This window comes from Salmo salar, chromosome 16, assembly GCF_965601325.2.
Source record: "Salmo salar chromosome 16, fSalSal1, whole genome shotgun sequence".
In the NCBI taxonomy this organism is placed as follows: domain Eukaryota; kingdom Metazoa; phylum Chordata; class Actinopteri; order Salmoniformes; family Salmonidae; genus Salmo; species Salmo salar.
In genome coordinates this window covers 44,250,229-44,268,867 of record NC_138306.1, presented here as the reverse complement: position 1 = coordinate 44,268,867, position 18,639 = coordinate 44,250,229, and the positions used below count along the sequence as shown (strand labels likewise).

The following is an 18,639-nucleotide window of genomic DNA, read 5'->3' as shown; positions in this document are numbered from 1 at the left end:
ATGTGGCCCATTTGTAAGATGAAACTTGAATGTGGGTGGCATCTTTTTCCTGTACATAGTCTCGATATAAAATAAAACAAATTTTCACCAAGGTTTACTAAATGTGTGACATTTGAACTATCTATATATCATATTGTCCTTGTTCTGTTATTTATATTTTGTAATCTGTATTTCTGTATGTGTTAAAAAAAAGTGGAATACCTGTTCATGATTTCAGTCCCAAAACTTTTTATCAGCATTCAAAGCAGTTGCTCAAGGCGTCACAGTTTCAGTCTAGATAGTAGGAGGACTTTCCATCACAGTTTCAGTCTAGTTAGTAGGAGGACTTTCCATCACAGTTTCAGTCTAGATAGTAGGAGGACTTTCCATCACAGTTTCAGTCTAGTTAGTAGGAGGACTTTCCATCACAGTTTCAGTCTAGATAGTAGTAGGAGGACTTTCCATCACAGTTTCAGTCTAGTTAGTAGGAGGACTTTCCATCACAGTTTCAGTCTAGATAGTAGTAGGAGGACTTTTCACTGTTTTGACTTAAAAGTAAGTCCTACAGTATATATTCAGCATATACTAAAGCAAAATAATGATGTGTAGTTCAACATTTATTTCTAGGGTACTCAACAGTAATAATTGATCACATGTAATCTAATGCATATCAAATGTTTTTATTTTTATAGGGTCCCCTCACAATGTAACAAACATTTACTGGCAACACCCTGATTATAAAAAAACATATTTTCACATTTCTATATTGGTGACAGAGTAGTAGTAGACAGAAAAGTCCCCCGAGAACTGGAATTATTGGGGAGCGAATGTCAGACAAGAAAATCCTCTGTCATTGCTGGTGGAGATCAATATGTCAGCCGCCATTTTGCTGAGTGAAATCTCACTGGGTACGTCTGAAATGGCACCCTATTCCCTATATAGTCTTAAGTCAAAAGTAGTACACTATATAGGAGATTGGGTGCCATTTAAGATGCAACACTGTACTGTTCATCTGGGAGACGTGTTCCGAAATGTTGGGGTTGTAGATGCATTGTCTTCTCAGTCTTCATTTGGGCAGATGTGCGTGCCCTGTTAGAACTGCAGCTGGACCTGTTGGGATTGGTATGTGTCGAAGTCCTCAGGGATTGTATCTAAAGGGAGAGGGCGAGATAAGTCAATATGGAATCCGTGCATGGCAATAGGCCTACCTACTGTAAATGAGTCATACTGTAAGTTAGTTGGTGTCTGTAGTACGTCCAAATGTCTTCACAATACCAAACAACCAACAGACCAATATAATTAAAGGGGCAATCTGCAGTAGCTGCATCCATTTTTTTCAGAAATTAAGGATATGTACCCATTGATTCTTAAAGAATATAACATAACTTAAGCTTAGTTCAACTATCGTACTGCATCAGAACACAAAATATAAGCCTGTTTTACTCTCTTTATAAACAAAGTAAATGTAAACATACACTGCTCAAAAAAATAAAGGGAACACTAAAATAACACATCCTAGATCTGAATGAATGAAATAATCTTATTAAATACTTTTTTCTTTACATAGTTGAATGTGCAGACAACAAAATCACACAAAAATGGAAATCCAATTTATCAACCCATGGAGGTCTGGATTTGGAGTCACACTCAAAATTAAAGTGAAAAACCACACTACAGGCTGATCCAACTTTGATGTAATGTCCTTAAAACAAGTCAAAATGAGGCTCAGTAGTGTGTGTGGCCTCCACGTGCCTGTATGACCTCCCTACAACGCCTGGGCATGCTCCTGATGAGGTGGCGGATGGTCTCCTGAGGGATCTCCTCCCAGACCTGGACTAAAGCATCCGCCAACTCCTGGACAGTCTGTGGTGCAACGTGGCGTTGGTGGATGGAGCGAGACATGATGTCCCAGATGTGCTCAATTGGATTCAGGTCTGGGGAACGGGCGGGCCAGTCCATAGCATCAATGCCTTCCTCTTGCAGGAACTGCTGACACACTCCAGCCACATGAGGTCTAGCATTGTCTTGCATTAGGAGGAACCCAGGGCCAACCGCACCAGCATATGGTCTCACAAGGGGTCTGAGGATCTCATCTCGGTACCTAATGGCAGTCAGGCTACCTCTGGCGAGCACATGGAGGACTGTGCGGCCCCCCAAAGAAATGCCACCCCACACCATGACTGACCCACCACCAAACCGGTCATGCTGGAGGATGTTGCAGGCAGCAGAACGTTCTCCACGGCGTCTCCAGACTCTGTCACGTCTGTCACATGTGCTCAGTGTGAACCTGCTTTCATCTGTGAAGAGCACAGGGCACCAGTGGCGAATTTGCCAATCTTGGTGTTCTCTGGAAAATGCCAAACGTCCTGCACGGTGTTGGGCTGTAAGCACAACCCCCACCTGTGGATGTCGGGCCCTCATACCACCCTCATGGAGTCTGTTTCTGACCGTTTGAGCAGACACATGCACATTTGTGGCCTGCTGGAAGTCATTTTGCAGGGCTCTGGCAGTGCTCCTCCTGCTCCTCCTTGCACAAAGGCGGAGGTAGCGGTCCTGCTGCTGGGTTGTTGCCCTCCTACGGCCTCCTCCACGTCTCCTGATGTACTGGCCTGTCTCCTGGTAGCGCCTCCATGCTCTGGACACTACGCTGACAGACACAGCAAACCTTCTTGCCACAACTCGCATTGATGTGCCATCCTGGATGAGCAGCACTAACTGAGCCACTTGTGTGGGTTGTAGACTCCGTCTCATGCTACCACTAGAGTGAAAGCACCGCCAGCATTCAAAAGTGACCAAAACATCAGCCAGGAAGCATAGGAACTGAGAAGTGGTCTGTGGTCACCACCTGCAGAACCACTCCTTCATTGGGGGTGTCTTGCTAATTGCCTATAATTTCCACCTGTTGTCTATTCCATTTGCACAACAGCATGTGAAATGTATTGTCAATCAGTGTTGCTTCCTAAGTGGACAGTTTGATTTCACAGAAGTGTGATTGACTTGGAGTTACATTGTGTTGTTTAAGTGTTCCCTTTATTTTTTTGAGCAGTATACTATATAGCCTCAAACCATGTTTGAAACTATAATGTTGATATCAGTCCTTGCATCCATAGTGGTGTATATGAATTTGGAGTGGTTACATTCCTCTAGCCCCATCCCTCAGCTGTTTGAAACACTTCATTGTTTCAATTGCTGATTGCCTCAAATGTGTTTCTCTCTAAAACCTCAAACTAGTCGTATGTGTACCAAGAGGTCATTTAGATGGAGTCTATATAAATGCGGCCACGGTATCACTTCATGCTAATGTGAAGGCATAGAAGCAGGCACAAAACATAGGTCAATGCAGTTCCTCTTTAACCAGAGACCAGTTTCATCCATTTCTCAATACAGGAATTATATTATCGGGATGCTGCAAGGCAATCATTCCGTAATTGATTCCCAAAGGTCCTCATTCTCCTCTACTTCCTGCTTGTTAGAAGGGTATTTTAAAGGGGGGGGGGGGGGGGGGGGGGTCGACATTAGTGTGCTGCTCACCATTGCAGCGGTAGCGTAGGTTAGCCCAGATGATGTTCTCCTGAGAGAAGCAAAAGACGCCCAGTCTGCCTCCTCTCATGGTGGTGTCTATGATGATGCCTGTGTCTGCCACTAGCTGAGGACCCTCATAGAAACGCACCCTGAACATGACACACACAAACACATAGGGAGACCAGTAAGGAACACAAAAATATGACAAAGGCTGCGTTTACACAGGCAGACAAATTATTTTCCCAATAATTGTGCAAAGATCAGAATTAGGCTGCCTGTGTAAATGCAGCCAAAGTATGACCATCTCGAACCAGAATAGTTACAGCACCAGTCAAAAGTTTAGACACACCTACTCATTTAAGGGTTTTTCATAATTTTTACTATTTTCTACATTGTAGAAAATAGTGAAGACATCAAAACTATGAAATAACACATATGGAATCATATAGTAACCAAAAAAGTATTAAACAAATCAAAATATATTTTATATTTAAGATTCTTCAAAGTAGCCACCATTTGCCTTGATGACAGCTTTGCACACTCTTGGCATTCTCTCAACCAGCTTCATGAATGAGTCACCTGGAATGCATTTCAATTAACAGATGCGCCTTGTTAAAAGTACATTTGTGGAATTTCTTTCCTTCTTAATGCGTTTGAGCCAGTCAGTTGTGACAAGGTAGGGGTGGTATACAGAAGATAGCCCTATTTGGTAAAAGACCAAGTCCATATTATGGCAAGAACATCTCAAATAAGCAAAGAGAAATGACAGTCCCTCATTATTTTAAGACATGAAGGTCAGTCAATGCGGAAAAGTTCAAGAACTTTGAACATTTCTTCAAGTGCAGTCACAAAAACCATCAAGCGCTATGATGAAACTGTCTGTCATGAGGACCTCCACAGGAAAGGAAGACCCAGAGTTACCTCTGCTGCAGTGGATAAGTTCATTAGAGTTAACTGCACCTCAGATTGCAGCCCAAATAAATGCTTCAGAGTTCAAGTAACAGACACATCTCAACATCAACTATTCAGAGGAGACTGCATGAATCAGGCCTTTATGGTCAAATTGCTGCAAAGAAACCACTACTAAAGGACATCAATAAGAAGAAGAGACTTACTTGGGCCAAGAAAAACACGAGCCATGGACATTAGACCGGTGGAAATCTGTCCTTTGGTCTGATGAGTCCAAATTTGAGATTTTTGGTTCAAACCGTCGTGTCTTTGTGAGACGCAGAGTAGGTGAATGGATGATCTCCGCATGTGTGATTCCCACTGTGAAGCATGGAGGAGGAGGTGTGATGGTGTGGGTGTGCTTTGCTGGTGACACTGTCAGTGATTTATTTAGAATTCAAGGCACACTTAACCAGCATGGCTACCACAGTATTTTGCAGTGATACGCCATCACATCTGGTTTGCACTTAGTGGGACTATTATTTGCTTTTCAACAGGACAATGACCCAACACACCTCCAGGCTGTGTAAGGGCTATTTGACCAAGAAGGAGAGTGATGGAGTGCTGAATCAGATGACCTGGCCTCCACAATCACCCAACCTCAACCCAATTGAGATGGTTTGGGATGAGTTGGACTGCAGAGTGAAGGAAAAGCAGCCAACAAGTGCTCAGCATATGTGGGAACTCCTTCAAGACTGTTGGAAAATAATTCCTCAAGAAGCTGGTTGAGAGAATGCTAAGAGTGTGCAAAGCTGTCATCAAGGCAAAGGGTGGCTACTTTGAAGAATCTCAAATATAAAATATATTTTGATTTGTTTAACACTTTTTTGGTTACTACATTTATTATTTGACCTTTATTTATACAGGTTTTTCTCATTGAGATAACATCACTTTCCAAGAGAGACCTGGTCCAATAGCAGCAGGGGGAACAATGTTTCAGACAAAACAATTTACATACACAACATTGAACAAAACAATAAACACAGATACAGTACAATTACATATTACGTTAGAGACAATTACACTCTTCTATGATATATACATCGATCAAGTGTTTAAACTCCACCAACAAAACTAGATCATCAAATTTTAAAATGTTATAGGGAGAGAGTTCCAGGACCACGGAGCTAAGTAACTAAAACTATTTCTACCATGACCTGTTCTAATTTTTGGTACTGTTAGAAGCAAATGAGAATGGGACTGTGATTGATATTTATTTACCGACCTGACTAAAAAAGAAAATAACAATCATTTTTGCAAGTTCCTTAGTAAACCAAGGGTTCTCTCTGCCCTTAATCCTGAATTTTTTTAAAGGGGCATTCCTATTGCATACATCCTGGAATGCGTTGTGGAAGTAAGAAAAGGCTAGTTCAACATCAGGGATTAATTCCATTCTATTCCATTCAATGCTAAATACATAATGTAAAAAACTTTGAATATCAAACCGCTTCCAGTTTCTTTTCGTAATGACACGTGGAGATTTCTTAGGATTTTTACCATCTCTCACACAGGCAATAGCACAGTGATCACTTATGTCATTTGAAAAAATACCAGAAGCATTAAAACGATGAGGAGTATTGGTTAAGATCAAATAAATCAAAGAGGATTTCAGAGGATATTTTATATTCAACCTCGTTAATCTGTTGACAATCTGAGTGAGATTATAGGTATTTGCATAGAATTTTGAGTTGATCAGAGCTAGATGTTAACCAGTCCTGACCCAGATCAATCATCAGGACAAACTCAGCTGACCAGCTGCCTCTAATTGGAGATCATCTCAAACAAAGCCCAACATAGAAATACAAAACTAGAACATAACATAGAAAAACTAAACTAGAAAATCCCCCTGTCACGCCCTGACTTACTCTACCATAGAAAATAACAACTTACTATGGTCAGGACGTGACAGTACCCCCCCCCCCCCCCCCCCCCCCCCCCCAAAGGTGCAGACTCCGAATGCAACTAAACAACAAAAGAAAACCAGAAAAAGGGAGGGTAGGAAGGGTGACAAGTGTCTATGGCGGCTCTGGTGCAGTACACAGAACCTTATTATCCAGCGGATCCTCCAGCAGAGGAGGCGGCTCCGGTTCGGGGCATAACCCCCGCTCCGCCCGCTGATCCCTCTGCTTCTGTACCACCGGACCGTGGATCGTTGTCGGAGGACCGGACTGTAGATCATTGCCGGAGGTTCCGGGCTGCGGGCCGCCGCCGGAGGTTCCGGGCTGCGGGCCGCCGCCGGAGGCTCCGGACTGGGAACTGTCGCCGGAAGCTCTGGACTGGGAATGCGCACTGGAGGCCTGATGCGTGGGGCTGGCACAGGTGGCGCCAGACTAGTAACACGCACCTCAGGGCGAGTGCGGGGAGCAGGAACAGGACACCCCGGACTGGGCAGGCGCACTGGAGGCCTGATGCGTGGGGCTGGCACAGGTGGCGCCAGACTGGTAACATGCACCTCAGGGTAAGTGCGAGGAGCAGGCACAGGGCGTACCAGGCTGGATAGACTCACTGGAGGCCGGGTACGTGGGGCAGGCACAGGATATACTGGGCTGTGGAGGTGCATCGGAGGGCTCGAGCGTATAGCTCGCACAACCCGTCCTGGCTGGATGCTTACTTTCGCCTGGCAAACGCGGGGAGCTGGCACAGGACGAACTGGGCTGTGAATATGCACAGGCGACACAATGCGCAGCGCCGGCGCAGGATATCCTGGACCGAGAAGGCGAACTGGAGACCAGGAGCGCTGAGCTGGCACCACCCTTCCTGGCTGAATGCTCAACCTAGCTCGGCAAATGCGGGGCGCGGGCACAGATCGCACCGGACTGTGAATGCGCACTGGCGACACAGTGCACATCACTGCATAACACGGTGCTTGCTTCTTCACTCGCTCTCCACGGTAAGCACGGGGAGTTGGCTCAGGTCTCCAACCTGACTCTGCCAATCTCCCGTGTGCCCCCCCCCCCCCCAATTTTTTTTTTTGGGGTTGCCTCTCGCACTTGCCTCGTGGTTGGTATAGTGCCTCGTAGTATCGCCGCTCCGCTCTTGCTGCCTCGATTTCCTCTTTAGGACGGCGATACTCCCCAGCCTGCCTCCAGGGTCCTTTCCCGTCCAATATCTCCTCCCAAGTCCATTTGTCCTGCTGATCACACTGCTTGGTCCTTTGGTGGTGGGAGATTCTGTCACGGTTGTCGTAGGAATGAGCGGACCAAGTGCAGCGTGTGTGTAGGTCCACATTTTATTTACACGGTGAAACTATGCGATACATAAATAAACTGAACAAACAAAACAACAAACCGTGACGCAGAGGTGAAACGAACACAACTCAAAATTAATCTCCCACAAACCCAGGTGGGACAAACACCAACTTAAATATGACCTCCAATTAGAGACAACGACGACCAGATGCCTCTAATTGGAGATCATCCCAAACAAAACCCCAACATAGAAATACAAAAACTAGAACAACCCAACATAGAAATACAAAACTAGAATATAACAACATAGAAAAACTAAACTAGAAAACCCCCCCTGTCACGCTCTGACCTACTCTATCATAGAAAATAACAGCTTTCTATGGTCAGGACGTGACACATTCTGTGATAACAATTCGAAAATACAATCCAGAGAGCCAACAGTAGCAGATTGAGGTCTATAACAACAAGATACAACAATATTTAAAGATGCACCAAGGTTTAGGTTGAAAGACAGATATTCAATTGCTTAGGTTTAGTAACAGAAGTCAGAAAACCACAGGGAACTTGTCTTTTACGTATACAGCAACACCAGCACCCTTAGATTTACAATCTGTACAAAAAACATTGTAACCATTTATGTCAATATTTTTGTCTGTAATAGATTTTTTACAGTGCCTTGCGAAAGTATTCGGCCCCCTTGAACTTTTCGACCTTTTGCCACATTTCAGGCTTCAAACATAAAGATATAAAACTGTAATTTTTTGTGAAGAATCAACAACAAGTGGGACACAATCATGCAGCAAACTCTCTCCAGAAGTTCAGTGGGGATCTCTGAATGATCCAATGTTGACCTAAATGACTAATGATGATAACTAGAATCCACCTGTGTGTAATCAAGTCTCCGTATAAATGCACCTGCTCTGTGATAGTCTCAGAGGTCCGTTTAAAGCGCAGAGAGCATCATGAAGAACAAGGAACACACCAGGCAGGTCCGAGATACTGTTGTGGAGAAGTTTAAAGCCGGATTTGGATACAAAAAGATTTCCCAAGCTTTAAACATCCCAAGGAGCACTGTGCAAGCGATAATATTGAAATGGAAGGAGTATCAGACCACTGCAAATCTACGAAGACCCGGCCGTCCCTCTAAACTTTCAGCTCATACAAGGAGAAGACTGATCAGAGATGCAGCCAAGAGGCCCATGATCACTCTGGATGAACTGCAGAGATCTAGCTGAGGTGGGAGACTCTGTCCATAGGACAACAATCAGTCGTATACTGCACAAATCTGGCCTTTATGGAAGAGTGGCAAGAAGAAAGCCATTTCTTAAAGATATCCATAAAAAGTGTTGTTTAAAGTTTGCCACTAGCCACCTGGGAGACACACCAAACATGTGGAAGAAGGTGCTTTGGTCAGATGAAACCAAAATCGAACTTTTTGGCAACAATGCAAAACATTATGTTTGGCGTAAAAGCAACACAGCTCATCACCCTGAACACAACATCCCCACTGTCAAACATGGTGGTGGCAGCATCATGGTTTGGGCCTGCTTTTCTTCAGCAGGGGCAGGGAAGATGGTTAAAATTGATGGGAAGATGGATGGAGCCAAATACAGGACCATTCTGGAAGAAAACCTGATGGAGTCTGCAAAAGACCTGAGACTGGGACGGAGATTTGTCTTCCAACAAGACAATGATCCAAAACATAAAGCAAAATCTACAATGGAATGGTTCACAAATAAACATATCCAGGTGTTAGAATGGCCAAGTCAAAGTCCAGACCTGAATCCAATCGAGAATCTGTGGAAAGAACTGAAAACTGCTGTTCACAAACGCTCTCCATCCAACCTCACTGAGCTCGAGCTGTTTTGCAAGGAGGAATGGGCAAAAATGTCAGTCTCTCGATGTGCAAAACTGATAGAGACATACCCTAAGCGACTTACAGCTGTAATCACAGCAAAAGGTGGCGCTACAAAGTATTAACTTAAGGGGGCTGAATAATTTTGCACGGCCAATTTTTCAGTTTTTTATTTGTTAAAAAAGTTTGAAATATCCAATAAATTTCATCCACTTCATAATTGTGTCCCACTTGTTGTTGATTCTTCACAAAAAATTACAGTTTTATATCTTTATGTTTGAAGCCTGAAATGTGGCAAAAGGTCGAAAAGTTCAAGGGGGCCAAATACTTTCGCAAGGCACTGTAAATACATCAGGGTCGGCAGTTTTTATCCATATATTCACAAAATCAGGCTTCGGCAGAAGACTTCTTACATTCATATGCAAAAACTTCAGGCCACTCTGACTACTTAATTCGGGAGGGGTAAGAGTGTCAAGACCTGGGTTAGACAATTTCCAGACAATGGAAGCAGCAAGATAATGGCAAGTCTAGATCGAGGGTTACAACATTTGGATTTACAGACAGCACTTGAACGAGAATCCATAGTCACCAGAGATTCCATATGTGTTATCTGATTCCATATGTGTTATTTCATAGTTTTGATGTCTTCACTATTATTCTAAAATGTAGAAAATAGTAAAAATAAAGAAAAATCCTTGAATGAGTAGGTGTGTCCAAACTTTTGACTGGTACTGTATGTTAGAACTGGAAGATGTTTCCTATTGTGGTAAAGAATACCATAAGGATAATATGATGGTAAGAGAAAACATGCATGAAAATAATTTCATGTTGTTCAAGTTCAACAGTATGTGGTCTTATAAAATGTTGTCAGTTCAATCAGTTGTACACGTAATGCCACAAATTAAAATTGAGTGTATTATCAAAGGACAATGTCATGTCATAAATGTCAAACTGCCCCAAAGGCCATCAAACGCCTATGACTTGTATCTGATAGCAGCCTACTACCTGATGTATCCATCTTGGGGCCTGTGTTGCAAGAACCAGCGGTAGGAGGTCTTGTCCTTCCAGCCCACGTTACGGGCGTCTTTCCACAGCAGCTTCACCTGGTCACTGGTGTCTCCGGTGTGCCACAGGGAGTTACGTAGATTTTCCCCTGGTCCCGTGTTGGACTTTACAGCCTAGTTGTCAACACAATTGCATAGGCACCAATTTTACATAACTGTGGATCTCTTCCAATGTATCAATCTGGGCAGGTGTTTTAATACTTCAGCTCAAGGGGGAAGAAACTGGAAAATGTATCTATTCTCCGTTGAGCTGGTTTTTAGTGTAGGAGTAGACTTAATCTTGGTCTAAGAAACTGGCCCTATGAGTATTCCCTACAAAGGGCGAGTCGTGTGTAGGTCAGACTATTGACCAAGTTGTGGTATGTTTGCATGAATTTGTATATGAACGTGACTTTTACTACGACTAGATAAGTCATATATAGTATGTGCATATAGGATTTTGTTTTACCTTCAGTTGTATCCCTGGTTCTGCCACAGCTCGGAACGGATTGGCTTGCCAATAGATCTGCTCAACCTGTTTCCACATCACTACGTAGAAGGAGGAAGAGTCCTGGTAGCCAAAGATGAAGCCTGCATAGTCGTCGTCTGTTACCGTATTCACATGGAACGTCCCTTCGAAGTCAACACCGTTGAAAGCCGTGTAACCTTGAGGGAATGGCGTGTGTTTGGGTCAGGGTGTGTTTCAGAATGTACATAAATTGGTTTATTGAATGAATCCAACGTGAGACACAGTGTGATTGTTGTTCTTACCAACAGCCAGTCCAGGGTCACTGTTCATAGTTTGGACAATCTCTCTTCCCTGTGGAAAGAGAATCAGAGAAAACGATGGAACTTAAGCAGTTAACATGTCTCCAGGCACTGATTTGTATATACTGTAACACCCTTTGACAGATTGGATTAGATTTAATGCATGCATCAATACCTGATCGAGCACCACCCAGTTAGGGTCTATCTGTGCGTCTCCCTCCGGGTCCAGCACCACTGTCTGGTAGGCCCTGAAGTCTGTGAGAGTGACCTCAGCATTCTCCGGGCACACATCGATGCTGTCGATGATGGTGTCGTTGTCAAAGTCGTTCTCGCACAGGTTCCCAACCCCATCACCTGTAACAAGAAGATCGAAGCAAATTGTGACTTTGAAGACACAGGATAACATTAATGTCAAAATGACACGGGTATATTGGAGAACTGTTTTGAAACTGGGCTGAAAAATGGCTAGACTCACCGTCAGAGTCCTCCTGCAGAGGGTTGGGAATGAGGCGACAGTTGTCCGGTCCCGGGGGCAGAAGGTCAGGAATACCATCATTGTCATCGTCGTTGTCACACTCGTCCCCCAGGCCATCTTTGTCCGTGTCCAGCTGGGCGCTGTTGATGACCGCAGGGCAGTTGTCCTGAGAGTCCTGGTGACCGTCACCATCACTGAGAATAGTAGAGAAAAACACAAGGAGACCAAGACAGAGAGATGGCTGGGGTAGGATTCAGCATAAGAGATCATTTCACAGTTCTCACTGTTGTGGGTTTCTGAAGGTTTAAGTGTTGATCCTAAGTCATTACATAACATATAAAATAATATTTGGAAGGTCATTTTTAATAATGGAGTACCAATAGATTGGAACGACACTCACAGGCCTACAATGGTTAAATGCAGGGAGGTGGCAAGAAAGCTAGTAACACTATTATACCTGTCCTTATTGGTGTCACAAGGGTCTCCGATCAAGTCGTTGTCCATATCCAACTGTGGAAACATAAATATCATTCAAACAAACCAAAGTTTGTTGTGCTGTTACGCACAACATGGTGTAATGACTAGAATGTGTACAAGTACAGCCAATAATAACCAGACCTGGTCAGGGTTGCGAACGTAAGGGCAACTGTCACAGGCATCTCCGACTTTGTCCCCATCTCGATCCTTCTGGTCAGCATTGGGAACCCTTTTGCAGTTGTCCAGGTTATTGGGGATTCCTGTAGTAGGGAAGATTATCTTTGTCATATGTCAATTGACATGTATTACAGCAATAGCAGAATTAGTCTTGTCACGGTCAAATACTGTCCATGCATACTGACCGTCGCCATCAATGTCTTCGTCACATTCGTCACCCAGTCTATCAATATCAGTGTCTTTCTGGTCGTTGTTTTTGATCATACGGCAGTTGTCACAGGCGTCTCCAAAGTCGTCTTCGTCCACATTTCTTTGGTTGACATTTGGTACCAGCACACAGTTGTCCTACCACAGAGGCATCAGAGTCTTATCAGAGCCTGTCTTTACACTAAGATACAAAATAGGGTGTAAAGACTTGTAGTAAGCATGAGCGAGAGAGAGAGACCAGTAACCTGTGTATTTAAGATTCCATCCCCATCTGCATCCTCATCGCAGGCGTCTCCTATACCATCCTTGTCTGCGTCCTCTTGGCCAGAGTTGGGTACTGTTTGACAGTTATCCTATATAAAGCACATGACTGTGACTTAATTTTTCTGCTTTAGATTTTTCTTTCTGTTTGAAATAGTATAGTCACAGATTAACGTTGTCTTTTCAAGGAGAGAAAAGTTTATTACCTTGGCACAGTTCCTCTCGGCGCATTCCTGTTTCTCATCAGGGAAGCCATCAATGTCAATATCAGATCCGCAGAAGTAGCCATTGCCAGCCCATCCCACCCCACACTGTGAATCAGGATAAAGACAGAGTTATAGACTGTACTGTATATGAAATGTCAATTAACATTAAATTCCATTTCAGCAGAATCAATAGAGAGCGATCTGCATCCAACAGAATGCTATAGACAACATGTATTAAAGGAGCAGTATACATTTAGGCTGTATTCATATTCACATTGATCCATTGCAACATAATTGTATCCCATTACCTGACACTCTATTTTCCCATCTCGTTGGACAATACACTCTCCGCTGGCATGGCAGGGGTTGGGCTGGCCATTACCACATGCTCTCTCAGGCTTACAGCCCTTGCGCTGATCCCCAACATAGCCTGCCTTACAGAGGCCACACCTAAACGAGCCCTGACAACAACAAACACCGCCACCACATTGTAAACTTAGTTCCTCAAGACCTCAGAGGAAAGACCTCTGGATTTTCTAATAATATACAGTATTTGAGTGGCATTGATTGGTTATTATTGATACTTACAGGTGTGTTTACACAATTGGAATTTTCCACACAACCTCCATTCTTGGGTCCTTCGCACTCATTGATGTCCTTGCAGACCTGGGTAGAATTCAAATACAAAAAAGAAAGCCATAATGCATATATCTTCAAACAAAACCTTACATGTTGCCAATGCCAAGCTCATAAGCTTTTTGCTTGAGCCAAAATGTCTACCTGTTTGTTTTTAGTGGCGTAGGAGAGGCTTACTCCCTGCACCTGAAGGCCGGTGTAGCCAGTTGGACAGGGGCCACAGCGGAAGCCTGGGGACGTGTTTATGCAGCGCACACCCATGTGGCAAGGCTTCACCACACACTACACAGGAGCAGAGGAGAGAGAGTGTACTAATATGTTCGAAATGTGACTCTTCAATAGATATTAGAATTTGCCATTGAGATATCATGAAATCAGACACTTTAACAGTTGATTTAAAAACCAACGTACACAATAACTTGTGTAATACACAATAACACATACTATGAGTACATGATCGTGTTTCAATTTAGGCCCACTACAGAATACTAGGTGAATTTTTTATTTTTTTCTTGGGGTGGGGGTGTTTGCTCAAGTGTCCTACCTCGTCCACATCCATGCAGCGGGTACTGTTGCCCACCATGCCCTCAGGGCAGGAGCCACACTTGATGCCCCCAGCTGTTTCAATGCACTTTACCCCCGGGTGGCAGGGGTTAGGGTCACAGGAGGGGCGAGGGGGACCTTGCATGCCTAGGGGGGAAGAGGGTGATAAGTCAACCATCAGCCAAGTAGACCACCTGAATTAATGTTCTGAATTGTAGCGCTCTCCTGTACAATGTCTCCATCTACTGGAGGTAATGAAACATAATTGGCTCGTTCATCCCCCTCCTCTCCCCTGTAACTATTCCCCAGGTAGTTGCTGTAAATGAGAATTTGTTCTGTCAACTTACCTGGTAAACTAAGTGCAAAATAAATAAAATGAAAAAAACATGGCATTTTCTAGTTGTTTACATTTTCCATTAAATATGAATATATTGATTTATGTACTGTATTTATTCAAAAGTACATGAGAGCCAATGATATGATAAATGTACCATATTTACATACAATTGAGATAGCAATCATGCTGTTGATATATTGGTGTAATGTACTATGTGGAATGTATACATAATTATATTTTAAATATGTACTTATTCATGTATGTACTGTATTCAAAATACAGTAACTGTTTTATGTGCCTGAAAGAGCTCTAGCCTGCAACACCACAGTATTTACTGCCATCCTTCTGGTATATCTATTTCTGCTGGCTGGCCTAGGCTACTCACCACAGGCTTCACACTCCATCACTGTGTTCTTTAGGAACACAATTTCTTGGATCTGCATGGAGGTACAAAGACACTATTAGTTCACATTATTAAACTGTATGGGACCCTGTACTGAACCTGACATCCTCACAGAGAGTTGCTCTGTACGTTCAAACAGCGGCTTTACCTGTTGCTTCAGCAGTTCTTTGATCTCAGCCAGAGCTTGATTTGTTCCCTTGATCTGATTGATGATTTCTCCATCTGAAAATGAAATATTTCATAATACTGTATTAGCGACATATTAGCAATGGACAGATCATACTTCCTGTTTCAGTATACTACGTTTCAACCAAAGTCAAAGAACGAGTCAGTTGACAGTAAGAATAGACATTTTAGGTGAATGGGGTGTTATCATCATAGGATGCCAAGATCAACTCAAACTAATGTCAACCCCACCAAAGTCCTCCTCATGTTGCAACAGAATGTTAATCACATCACAAAGCTCCTGCTCGTACACTCTTAAAAAAGAAAAGTGCTATCTAGAACCTAAAAGGGTTATTTGGCTGTTCCCATAGGAGAACCCTTTGAATAATACTTTTTTGGTTTAAAGTAGAACCCTTTTGGGTTCCATGTAGAATCCTTTTTACAGAGGGTTCTACATGGAACCCAGAAGGGTTCTACCTAGAACGAAAAAGGGTTCTACCTTGAACCAAAAAGGGTTATCCTATGGGGACAGCTAAAGAAACCTTTTAGAACCCTTTTTTCTACCTCATTCCTCTTCTTGTGACATTGTTTTGGAAGCACATCTGTTTTGGACTCAAGTCATCAGTGAGCAATGAGTTGGGGATGAACTATGCAGATGTCCTTCTATAAAACAACATAATCCACTTCCCCATTCATCATCTTTACTACCTGAGTGGGTTCTCTGCCTCTGTGCTACTATCCCCCTGCCACAAGAGCTGGCATTCCAAGACTATCCGTTGGCCTGAATCCCATGCATACTCAAACACAGAGACTTACATGCTGTGGGGTTTGTGCCAAATGCTTTTTCATACTGCTGCAAAACCAATTTGTCTCAAATAAGGATCGATAAGGAATTGATAGAATTTTTCACACTAATTTCAATGTGAAAGATATCGAATAGGAGCTTGGAAAGAACAGAGCAGATACTATACTGGAGTCTGGTTTGGTTTCACATGGCAAGGTCACTCACTTTAAGGCTTTATTATGGACTCCTGTAGATGTTAGCTTTACAGGACATGAGGTCTGGGCCTTACCCAGGAAGAGGTGTCCCAGATGAATAGGATGCTGGGATAACCTGGTATGTGGGGACTGTCGTGCTGCTCCAATAGAAACCTACCAGATATATTATTTGACCTAGGACAACTCCTTAGGGATCTATATTGTGTCAACATCTCTTGAGCATGGAGGAGAGGAAGTGTGGTCTTCACATTAGGAGCTAAAATGTTTTCTGAATGAATTCCTAGCAAACAGGCTCCAGAAATAATGGTGTGAACACTACCAATGACACTACCAGTGTGATTTGACAAGTTGCTCAACAGCATAAGCTGCTGAATGAATCAGCCCATTGGCCATGAAGATGATAGCACTTAGCAATTCAATGTAAATTAATGCTGAATTCATTAATTGTGTTCTATTTCAGGAATATGCTTAATAAAAACAGTGACATTCAATTGGGATGATTATCAAATAAACGTGGCATTTTAGACTAATAGGATTTGACGTGCCATTGACAAGACATTTATTTTACATTTATCACAGGCTCCCAAAACAATTTGATCTCTAAAGGTGGTAACACTTTATAATAACTTCCAAGAATAAGCATTAATAAACTATTTATATACCATTAATAATAACTCATGTATACAAATCATTATTTGTAAACATTTATAAAGATGTATAAGCATTTATAAGCACTACAATTCATAAGCATTTATACAATTTATAATAATTAATTTATAAATGCCTTATTCATGACACCGTTATTATAAAGTGTTACCAGACTTTCAAATCTCTCCAACATTTTTGACCTACAAGTATATATGAAGTTCTTCTCACTAAAGATACTAAAGTGATTATAGACATACCTCTCTGACCAGCTACTAGGTCACTGCTCACACTGAGAGAAATCACCAACACCAGGATCCACAGCATGTTCTCATTTGCCCTTAGACGTCTCTACGGCAACTGACAAGTAAAGGTATGTGAAGTCTGGAGCCACTGTGTGAAGTCTGGTGTGGTTCGACCAGGTCATTTATCCAAATTCTGCCCCGTCTTCGAGTAGGACCAGGGAAGGCTCCTGCAGCAGGGTTTGGAGAGTCTGAGAGAGAGTGGGATCTGTCTCCTCTCCTGCCTTCTTTTTATACATCTCTCCTAGAGTGACATCACCTCCGCCCAGGAGGTCCTCTGGAACCCTTCACTTTGGAATGTCCACGTAACACAGAAGCCCAACACTGGCCCAAAATCATGGTGCTTTCGGACAGTAGAGTCCTCTCAACTTTGATTATTGTCAATGATGATACACATAAAATGGTTCTACTAAGCTACAGTATGTATTGTTTATCCACAGATAAAATGAAAGAGCTTGTGAAACCAGAAGCTGGAAGCTGTCCACAAAATGACCAGACTGGTTCTTGTGAATGCTCTCTACTTTAAAGCAACTTGGATCACACGTCTCAACAGCCATTTAAAATCAGGTAAGCAAGTGTTTTTCCCTTTGAGTTGCATTTGTTTTAAGAAGGTCATACCAAAAATGATTTATTAGTGTGTCGCCCAAACTGTTCGGATGCTACAGACAAAAGTTGGCAGATCGGCTGTACCAACTTCAGACGAGACCCAAGACGCTTGTGGGCGTCGTAGAGCAGAACAGAGAACACCATTGTGCTTGTGAGAGTCTCATCTTTCCATAGGGGGGTCATAATCGTTCTGATGCTACAGACAATTTTGTGAGAAGACCAATTTTCGGGATGTCTCATGGTCTGACGAACACTGCTCTACCTCTGTCACCTTTCACCGCAGATGCGGAAATGCGACATAGGCAGATGCGGTGGATTGAGACATCCAATGCAAAAAAACAGATATCTCTAGCTTAAACTGACGGATTTGGGTGCAGACATTAAAAACCAACTGATCTCTGTTACAACCAAGTGGTCTCTGTTAAAACTCCAGTATTTGCTTGAACCATGATTTACAACTGATTGCATGGGAAGCATGGATTTGTGTTGTATGTTTTGTTTGCCAGTGATGGAACCAACAGATGTTGGTTGCATTCCAGTGCAGGCACCCCTGAGGCTTTGTGATGCATGCACCTTGACTGGCTTTCATGACATCCAGTACATTTATCCTAGCTCCCTCCTTAACCCTCAGCAAGAGAGAAGCCTTCTCCTGGTCCCTCGCTGGAAAAACAAATCAAGAAGCCCTGATTTCTGTCTTCACTACTAGCTTGAATGCTTCAATAGTGATCTCAGAAGGGAAACAAAATTACACTACATTTGACTGCCTCTTTGACTCTCTCTACAAACAGTTATCAGTCAGAGGGTAAAGAAAAAGGGAAGGCATGGGGTTGGCTTCAAGGCATCCCTTTCAAAAGATGTTGATGTTTCTTTGGGATTTTTGGACATGGACTCGAAAGT

General features: G+C 43.0%; 1 protein-coding gene across 1 annotated transcript; it reads right to left on the bottom strand.

Annotated features, from left to right (window-relative positions):
• Positions 1-640: 640 nt before the first annotated feature.
• Positions 641-17,349, bottom strand: comp (cartilage oligomeric matrix protein). The gene is made up of 19 exons (XM_014149326.2): positions 17,095-17,349; positions 15,174-15,247; positions 15,008-15,059; positions 14,287-14,432; positions 13,887-14,024; positions 13,695-13,772; positions 13,415-13,567; positions 13,107-13,211; positions 12,885-12,992; positions 12,618-12,777; positions 12,397-12,515; positions 12,236-12,288; positions 11,779-11,972; positions 11,479-11,657; positions 11,307-11,355; positions 11,005-11,201; positions 10,498-10,670; positions 3,511-3,650; positions 641-1,130 (listed from the first exon to the last, which is right to left on the bottom strand). Exons 1-19 carry the CDS (start codon positions 17,159-17,161, stop codon positions 1,072-1,074), a joined length of 2,244 nt encoding a protein of 747 aa, XP_014004801.1. The 5' UTR covers positions 17,162-17,349; the 3' UTR covers positions 641-1,071.
• Between the last annotated feature and the right edge of the window lie 1,290 nt (positions 17,350-18,639).